The sequence below is a fragment of the Episyrphus balteatus genome, chromosome 4 (assembly GCF_945859705.1).
Source record: "Episyrphus balteatus chromosome 4, idEpiBalt1.1, whole genome shotgun sequence".
NCBI classification, from domain to species: Eukaryota; Metazoa; Arthropoda; class Insecta; order Diptera; family Syrphidae; genus Episyrphus; species Episyrphus balteatus.
The window spans coordinates 34,118,248-34,128,306 of record NC_079137.1 but is presented as its reverse complement, the minus strand read 5'-3'; the positions used below and the strand labels follow the sequence as shown (position 1 = coordinate 34,128,306).

General features: G+C 31.9%; 2 protein-coding genes across 3 annotated transcripts; both read left to right on the top strand.

Annotated features, from left to right (window-relative positions):
• The first annotated feature begins 1,875 nt into the window (after positions 1-1,875).
• On the top strand, positions 1,876-4,178 carry LOC129918914 (aarF domain-containing kinase 1). Its single transcript, XM_055999681.1, has 3 exons — positions 1,876-2,177; positions 2,383-3,647; positions 3,730-4,178. The coding sequence occupies exons 2-3, from the start codon at positions 2,442-2,444 to the stop codon at positions 4,069-4,071; spliced, it is 1,548 nt and encodes a 515-aa protein (XP_055855656.1). The 5' UTR covers positions 1,876-2,177; positions 2,383-2,441; the 3' UTR covers positions 4,072-4,178.
• A 2,049-nt stretch (positions 4,179-6,227) lies between these two features.
• On the top strand, positions 6,228-8,194 carry LOC129918915 (acetyl-CoA acetyltransferase, mitochondrial). 2 transcript variants are annotated; one of them, XM_055999682.1, is made up of 3 exons: positions 6,228-6,422; positions 6,490-7,691; positions 7,912-8,194. In XM_055999682.1, the coding sequence occupies exons 1-3, from the start codon at positions 6,396-6,398 to the stop codon at positions 8,186-8,188; spliced, it is 1,506 nt and encodes a 501-aa protein (XP_055855657.1). In that variant the 5' UTR covers positions 6,228-6,395; the 3' UTR covers positions 8,189-8,194. The 2 variants fall into 2 exon arrangements, with proteins under 2 accessions (XP_055855657.1, XP_055855658.1); XM_055999683.1 differs by lacking the exon at positions 7,912-8,194 and having other exon boundaries at positions 6,232-6,422; positions 6,490-7,862.
• Positions 8,195-10,059: the final 1,865 nt, after the last annotated feature.

Sequence of the window (10,059 nt, the reverse complement as noted above, 5' to 3'; positions counted from 1 at the left end):
ACTTTTTCCTGGCAATGATACTCTTGGAAGCTTTGTTAGTTCCCCGCAAGGTGGGATACAAACCGAGACCTCTTGCGTCATACTTAACATACTCGAAATTTAATTGCATATCTATAAATTGTTTTTGAATTATAGCTTTCTGAAATGATAACTTTTTTCTTGATATATTTGTGTAGTTTTTGAAACACCAATTTTTAAAAATACAATGTCATTCTCATTAGCATATAAGAGGATGCTTATTATAAGTCTGCAATTTATATACGTTCATATATTTGAATTGAGAGTTTATGGTGACCTTAACTTGAAAACAAAATCTCTTAACACATTTTCTCGTGCGGAAGTAATTAGATGCGTCCCGATGCCAATCGTTTCAACTGCATTGAGATAACCAATTGTCAGCTTATGAAAAAGACCTTTTCGATCTACATAAGAACCTATCATAAAAATTTTTTCCTCCGTAGTTCCAATTGCTTTCCTATGAAGAAGCTGTTCAAAATGGTAACGCTTATAATTAGAAGTGATACTTAATATTATTAAAGATTTCCATAAAACTTATGACATTGTTTTTTTAAAAATTTATGAAATGATATTGTTTATTAATTTAAACATGTATGCTTGCACCATTATAAATGTTCAACAGATTGCGTGTACCAATTGAGTGAATAAAGAAAAAAACGATGTGCTTATTTAACAAAATGTGATAAAATTACAATTTTTGTATATGTTCTACGACCATTACAACAGGTATTCATTCGACTTCGAGGGTGCAATCCTTATTTTGCCATTTTGAATTATTCGAAAACAAGTCCTTATTATATTGTAAGCAATTGTTACAGATGAAGCATCTTGCCGAAAACTTTTAATTCTTAGAATTTACTCAGTATATTTACAACGTAAAGAGAGTATTTTTGTATTTTTTTAAATTTATATGGAATTGAAGTTATTCAATGGAAGAATTGCAAGTTAGAAACTAAAAATGCTCTTATGAGTTTTTTTTACATTCAAAAATTTTTTCTTATAAAAGCAAGAACCAGTTGTGCATTTTGGGAGCGGGTCAAAATTATGATTTTCGAAATTCAGATTTTGAGATTAATGTCACAAACACGAAATATGTACATACGTGTATAGTGTTAAAATTTTCTGTAACCTCATTATGTAAAATTAACAGCTCTTTCCTTCTGTTTTATTAACTCATTTTCATAATAAAATGGTAATAATTTTCCACAAAATTTAAAACTTAGAATTAATATTTTATTACTTCGTCTCCCCCAGTAGAACATGGAAACATTATCTACAATATCTTTTCAAAACGTCGATTCATTGCTTACTATTTATGCGCCAAGGTATTTTTTTTAAACATAATATTCTTATATGAACCAAAATATCCATAAATTAATGTACTTATGTTCACGATCAATTAACTCGTTTCAAAAAAATTCGTTTTTTTTATAAAGCCAAATAAAGAACCTACTTTTAACCGCAACAAATATTATAGTGTTATAATAACATCTCAAACTTGGCCTAGCTAGTCCGTTATGGTATGTGACTATAAATATTATTTTATATTCTACTATCATTGTTAGAATGCTAAAAATTAAAAAATTAAAATTAAACATATCTAGCTGTTCTCGACCTTTGGACGTGACGTATTCACATTCCTACATAAAAAAACCAGAAATTGTTAAAATAAAATGCTCCATATCAATTCCGCCTGCGAGTAAACCACTGAACTTAAATCTAGCCAAACAGCTTTTCTGTTTACAAATTTCATTCATTCTCGTAATACCAAATCTCAACCCCACGTGTGCAATGCCTTGCCTAGCCCATAGCCAGCTATCAAACAACCGAACAACAATCATAGAGAAAGAGATGCAGTTGTGGTGTGATAGCTGGTGGATGACGACTATACGAGGCATGAAGGCAGAGGAGCAATGCGTACATACATGGAAACAAAACGTCAAAATTTATTCACACTCATCAGTCAATACAGTAAATAGTGACTAGTTGTTAAGGTGAAAGTGGATGTCGTCTTCGTGATTTGGCGAAAATTCCACACTTTTCAATCGAAATTCAAAGTACCTAGTTAGATTAAAAGACCATTGAATATGTTTAGTTAGTGAAAATTAAACACAAATTTAATTTATGCCAAAAAATCCCATCATTTAGTTGTAAAAAAAGTGAGTAAACTTCAATTTTATTTATGTAACTTCTGACAAAATTGTATGCTCACACTTTAAAATCTGCTATAAGAGTCACAACCGATTATGATTTATGTCTGTGATACATTTGTGTAATAGAGTGGATAATAATCGAAATGATTTGAATTCCGTAAACGATGTAATTAATTATGCACCCCGTTCCGCTTTTTTTGTTCCTTCACAGATTCATATTCATCTATTGCCTGTTTGCTGCCTATGTGAGGTAGATTTTAGTTAGAACAAATGATTCGTCGTGTCATAACGTATTCGATAGTAGGTGCGGGTGCTGTTGGAACTGGGTTGAGTCTTCGAGCAAATGACTATGATGTCAACTCACTGGGCATTGTGCGTCTATCGAGATCCGCCATAACTGTGTTCGATGTTGCCCTAACGTATAAACGAGAACTCTACTATAGAGAATGGGATAAATCTTCACCAGAGTACAAAGCCGAAAAAAGTCGTGTCCACAAAATTGCCGCCGAAAAACTACTCGACCTTATGTGTACAAACAAAGGAGTCTATATTAAAGTAGGACAGCATGTTGGTGCTCTTGACTATCTGCTACCAAAGGAGTTTGTTCAAACAATGAAAATCTTACACTCAAATGCACCAACAAATCCTGTTGAAGATTTGTACAAAGTCATTAAACAAGAACTCAAGAAACATCCCGACGATCTATTCGAATCATTTGATCCAAATCCACTTGGAACAGCTTCGCTGGCACAAGTTCACAAAGCAAAACTGAAAACCGGCGAAGTAGTAGCAGTTAAGGTGCAACACCCTTATGTGAAAGGGAATTCCATTGTGGACATGAAAACAATGGAAATTCTAGTCAACATGATGGCCATAGTGTTTCCTGATTTTAAAATTACATGGTTAGTAACTGAGAGTAAGAAAAATCTACCAATTGAATTGGATTTCCTACACGAAGGTCGTAATGCAGAAAAGGTGGCGAAACAATTCAAACGTTATAGTTGGTTGAAAATTCCAAAGATATACTGGGAATTGTCATCGCCACGAGTTCTAGTCATGGAATATCTCGAAGGTGGTCAAGTAACTGATTTAGAGTATATTGAAAAGAACAAAATCGATAAGTTTTCAGTGGCCAATAAAATTGGACAACTCTATTCGGAAATGATTTTTACTACTGGCTTTGTTCATAGTGATCCACATCCGGGTAATATATTGGTGAAGCAAAATGCAAGTGGAAATGTCGATCTTATTCTGTTGGATCATGGGCTTTATGCCGATTTAACTGATAAATTTCGATATGAATACTCGAAACTATGGCTAAGCATTTTGAAAGTCGACAAAGATGCCATGCGTTTGCACAGTAATAATCTAGGCATTAAAGATAATCTTTATGGATTATTTGCGTGTATGGTGACTGGACGACCTTGGGAGACTGTTGTACAGGGTATTAGCAAAATTAAATATTCCGAAGAAGAGGTGAGGAAACAAGGGATTACAAATATAAATATATAAAAACAGTTGTTAAAAAATTATTTTTCTTTTTAATTTTTTTTTATAGAAAGATACATTACAAAGCAATACTTCGCTGGTGCTTCCTCATATTGCTGATGTCTTAGAACAAGTCGACCGTCAAATGCTGTTAATTTTGAAAACAAACGATTTGATTCGTGGTATTGAAGCGACACTTGGAACTCAAAATCGAATGACTGCATTTTGGGTCATGTCCAAGTGCTGTGTACATTCATCATTTGCTGAACAAAAACGAAATGTAAATAGCCGCAGTTCACGTCTCAGTGTTTCGCTCAAAGAACGATGGGAAATTTTCAAACTAAATGTTTACTATTTGTATATAGGTTTTATTAATTTTGGTTTTATTGCAGCTGTTAAGCAACTCATGTAATAAAAAATAAGTCAAGGGTAAATTTTGTAATTATTTATTATTTTTGTAACGAACTTAATGTGAAGAAGAATAAACTAGTTTTTGTTATTTTTTTCAATGCAAATTAATTTATTTAATGTTTATTTATTGAATTTCTTAAGATCCTGTTCTGAGGAATGTTCAAAACGAACATTCCGACGATAGAAAAAATCAGAAACAGGACTCAAAGCTTCCTACAATTTTAGCGCTTAAAAAAAAATGCTTTTTGTTTTTACATTAAAAAGTACTGATTTGTTTATATTTTCAACACACTTTTGAAGGGAAGCCCCTCCCAAAATGGATTCGACATAAATTGCTGGTACCTTTTCTTTTTTTAATTGACAAAAACTGTTTTTATAAAAAAAATATAACTTTTCAAGTAATTATCCAAAAAAACAATTATTAACGAACACACCATAAATTACAGAATGTGCGAAAATTATTCCAATCAATTATTTTTTTTTGAGGAACTTTGAAATCATTTCGAATAGTTTTCGAAAAAATAAAATGAAGTCAAACTTTGCGCAGATTTTGGCACTAGATTTGGATTTTAAAACTAATAGGATTTAAGTAGATTTCGCCGTAATATACAGCAATTTTTTTTGGAAATCGAACGTAATAAAATTAAAAACACTGAAATTCTTTTCAAAGTTCTATATAGAACTTTTCGTTCGATTTCTGAAAAACCGCTATTACGGCGAAATCTACTTAAATCCTATTAGTTTTAAAATCCAAATCTAGTGCCAAAATCTGCAAAATTTGACTACTAAGGTCTTTCACTAGCTTTGATCCAAAAGTATTTCGATTCAAATTGTGATTTGTTCAAAAAAATATTTACCATAAGATTCAATGGAAAAATATTTATTATAACTTGTTATATCTCCGAACTCACTTTTTTTTACTTGATTCAATTCAGCTCTTAGCCCTCCATATGTAGTAAAAAGACCACTTTGAATGGTTTAAATCTTCAAACTAAAAACGCCATTTAGTTTCTCGTGCAACAAAGAATTTTTGGGAATTTTCAAAAAAAATTAACCGTTTGAAACCCAAAAGTGAAAGTTTTGAAATATCGTTCAAAAGTGATCACGGATTACGATTATCATTTTATTTCAACGATTAGGTGTAATAATATTGTTTCGTCTGCTGTTAGAATGCATGTGATGTGAGCCTCAAAAAAGAATTTGTTCGGTTCAGTTTTACATAATCGTTCTTTGTCGTGACTTTTGTTTACTTCATTATCGTTTCGTATTACGTTATGGACCCCATGCTACTTAGAAGCTTTTATATAAAATTTTCGTTAAAATTGGCTAGATCGATTATGAGAGAGTGAGGAATCAAGAAAACGGTTTTATGGCAGGTACTGTTAATAACGGTTCAAACAATTTTTTTTGGAATTAATTTTTTTTACCAAAAATAACGGTATCTGTCATATGTGAACTTTTGAAAAGTATTTTTTTTTTTAAGACGACTCCAAACATTTTTCCACAATAAAAATCAAAAAGTTATTTTCGAAAATCTTTATTAGCGGTGCCTGCCATAGAACCGTTTTAATTCAATTAAATTTAAACGAATTCATAAACTTTTAATAAAAAACAAAAATAGACCACTCCAAACATTTTTCCACAAAAAAAATCATAAAATTATTTCGAAAATCGTTTTAATTCAATTAAAGTTTAACTAATTTAATAAAAACCAAAAATAAAAAAAAAATAATTTTTGGATTTAAAAAGAGAATTGAATCATGTTTTCGAAAACGCAATATTGAATTTTTGTTTGAAGGTGTTGATAAAAATTTTTTCATAAAAAAATATTTATAAAAAATAGATTTTAAAAATAAAAAATTCCTCTAACGGGCTTGAATTTTTTTCCTAAAAATGCCTTTTAATAAAAGAAAGTAAATTCCATACTTGTTTTCAAACTCAATTTCATTTCAGATTTTTTGAAGTTATACTCTTCATTCGAAGCCAATAAAACACTTTAAAAAAAACTATTCATAAATATAAAATCCCGTTAATTGACTTAAACCCACTTTTCCCCTATTCTGAAAAATGAAAAAAACATGTATGTATTGTATATGGTTGTTTCGTTCGATCAAAATTCACCTATCCCAACCATTTTAATTTTGTTATCAATCTGTCAATTCTTATATAAAAAAAACTTGTTCTTCCATTCCATCGTGTTATCGTTTTCGTTTCTGGTTCTGGACGGCAGCACTACACTACACACCAGCATCATTTTTCTTACTTCTACCCATTTGTATTTTTATTTTTTATAGACTTTGACCCACAAAAACCATATCTTTCAAGATGTCTGCATTTCTAAAAGCATCCAAAGTAAGTAACCCTAGTTGAAATCACAAATAAAATTATATCATATTGACCATTCAACTAAATTCCAAAGATTATTGCTCACCAAGCTCGCAACTTTAGTTCAAAAATAAACGATGTTGTAATTGTTTCTGCGGCAAGGACCCCAATGGGTAGCTTTCAAAGCTCTTTAGCTCCACTATCTGCTTCACAATTGGGGGCAACTGCTATTGAAGCTGCTGTCCAAAGGGCTGGCATTGCCAAGGAAGATGTTAACGAAGTCTACATGGGAAATGTAGTCTCAGCTGGCATGGGACAAGCACCTGCTCGTCAAGCTGCCATTTTCGCTGGACTACCAAAGAATGTCTGTTGTACGACAGTTAACAAAGTCTGCTCATCGGGAATGAAAGCAGTAATGATTGCTTCTCAGACTTTGATGTTGGGTCAGGCTGAGATTATTGTTGCTGGTGGCATGGAATCAATGTCCAATGTCCCATACTATCTGAGACGTGGTGCTACTCCATATGGTGGGGTTAATCTTATCGATGGTATTGTCCATGACGGTCTGTGGGATGTGTACAATAAATTCCATATGGGCAATTGTGCAGAAAATACTGCCAAGAAAATGGGCATCTCACGAAAGGAACAAGATGACTTTGCCATAAGCTCTTATCAGCGTTCGGCAAAAGCCTGGTCTGATAAGGCTTTTGATGCTGAAATTGCACCTGTTAAAATTCAGCAAAAGAAAAAGGGGGAAATAATAGTCTCAGAGGATGAGGAATTCAAAAGGGTTAACTTTGATAAATTCGGACAGTTGTCAACTGTTTTTCAGAGGGAAAACGGTACGGTTACAGCTGGAAATGCATCCACTTTAAACGATGGTGGTGCTGCTGTTGTTTTGATGACTGCTGATGCAGCCGAACGAATGAACCTCAAACCCTTGGCTCGTATTGTAGGTTTCCAGGATGCTGAGACAGATCCTATTGACTTCCCCATTGCCCCAGCACTTGCTATTCCAAAACTCTTGGAAAGAACTGGCATTCGTAAGGAAGAAGTTGCAATGTGGGAAATCAATGAAGCCTTTTCATTGGTAGTGGTAGCTAATATTAAGAAATTGGAAGTTGATCCAGCAAAGGTCAACATTCACGGTGGAGCTGTTTCATTGGGTCATCCAATCGGAATGTCTGGAGCTAGGTTGATTACACATTTGTCGCATTCCCTTAAGGCTGGCGAATATGGATGTGCTTCGATCTGTAATGGAGGTGGTGGTGCTTCATCAATTCTCATCCAAAAATTGTAAGACTTTGTGTTTGAAAACAAAAAAAACTACACATCCTTGTGCCTTAAATCCAGAATTTGCATTTTTTTAAATTCCTTAACTACATCATGTTGTAGATGTTTAAGTTTGAAATTTTTATATAATAATAATTAACCTATTAAATAAAAGTGAACATTTATATTTTTAAATATTCTTAAGTGTCTTTATTTGTTACAATACGAAATGTTTGATTTTCAGATCTCATCATAATATGACTGAAGGAAAACCTATCTTAACGTTATACACGAAGGATCCATGTCCATTGTGCGATGAGTTGGTAGATGAATTAGAGGCACATTTCAATGGAGAATATGAATTAGAAAAAGTTTACATTACTGATAAGGAGAATCTGAAATATTTGCGTCTGTATAAGTATGATATACCAGTAATTTTTCTCAATGGACAATATTTGTGCAAACATAGGCTGAACAAAGAACTTTTAAGAAATAAGTTGTCAGAGTTAAGGAGTTTATAAGAAACTATTATTATTTAAGCTATTTATGAAATAAAAATGTAATGCTAAGACTAACTTACAAAATCAAAGAATCATTTATTAAAAGGGATAATATAGCTCGTTCTATATTAAAAGGCATAGGTACAGAAATGAGACTGGTGTCAAATCATAGCTGATGGTTATTATTTTGTATGTGTTATGCGTATATAGAAAATTTAAAATATTTTTATTGATGCATTTTAGTAATGAAAAAACCTACTCAGTTAGCATGTAGGTACCTCATTCTTTAACCGAAAAAATTTTTTTCATTCAGGTTCTCTAACAACCGTTCATTTTGATATCGGAAATTTTCTACGATTCCAGAAAAAACATTCACAAACCCGATTGTAGTGACGATTGGTATGTTGTTTTTTTTTTCGGGAATCTCAGCAAATTTCCGATATGAATGGAATTCGTGATAAGGCCGAATGGGGCATGCAAAAATTTAAAAGGTCAATCATTTCTCAAAATTAAAAACGGTATTGGCATGATAGACCAGGGGGCCAATTCCCGTTCTGTGAAACTGTATCACTTACATTTTATCACGTTTTCATAATGAATTCTGGATTTATAAAATAATAAAAAAAAACTTCAAAAATATAATTAAAAAAATTAAAACAAACTTCAAAAATTTTTCATATGACAATTGAAATGATAAAATTTGTAGGTATCACTTCACAGTTTCACAGATCGGGAATTGACCCCCTGGTCTATCATGCCAATACCATTTTTTATTTTGGAGAAATGCCAATCCGGTTTTCAGAGAACAAAAGTTGAAAAAATTATTAGCAGCATAAAAGTGGCGGGAAAATTTAGGATAAATGGTATATGAAAGAGGAAAAATAAATTGCCCACAATTGGCGGAAAGGGGGTGGGTGGGCGAAAAAATGGGATTATGTCAAAAATCGTGTTTTTTACGATTTCTCTCAAAAGTAGACCTCCTATCGAGAAAAGTTAAATACAAAAGTTGTCGGTAGTAAAAGTGGCTACAGCTTTTACTCAAGCCATTTTTGTATATAACCTCAAAAATATTGAAAAAATGCAAAAATACGATTTTATGATATTTTGTTTTTATCTTTTACAATAATGGTTGGATTTTAGCAAAATTTAATAAAAATTACTGTTATTTTTTCTATCTATTTAAAATGTTTTTTGAGCAAAAAGTTAATTTTTGGATTTTTGACGAATATAATTTGAAAAAATAGCCTATTTTTCAATCAAAAAAGTTACCGAAAAAAATTCTGATTTTTTAAAAGTTTGGGATGCAGTTATTTAGATTAAAACCTTTTATTTAAGATTGTGTGGGAAAACTATACTTTTGTTTAAGAAAATATTGAGAAAAATAAAAAAAAAAAACGATTTTTAAGATCGATTTTTCCGTACATGACAGTAATATTGACGAGAAATAATTTTCCATAGAAACCAAATTATACTTTTCTAAAGGTCCTTCTCAATTTGAACTTAGCATTAGAATAGCTCCAACGTGCTTCTGAAATTTTGAATTTTGAACGTCCAAAACACTATTTTTGTGATGTTTTGGCATGGTAATATCTCAAAAACGTGATGTGATAGAATCATTAGAAAAATATATTTTGATTTCTATAAAAAAAACTTTTTGACTAGTGACATCGAACAAGGCATTCGATTTTTTGTGTGTATTTTAAGATGTATGAACCTTGAACCAGAGATAAGCCTTAGCAGTACCGCCGGTTTTAGAAGATATAAATTTCTGAACCCTGGTTCAAATATTTTTACAACTACCCTAAGGGCTAAGTTGTACTAACGTGGTTTAGCCTTGGTTCAGGAATTTAAGTTGCGTATTTCGACGGATTAGCTGTGGCTAACCTTTGGTT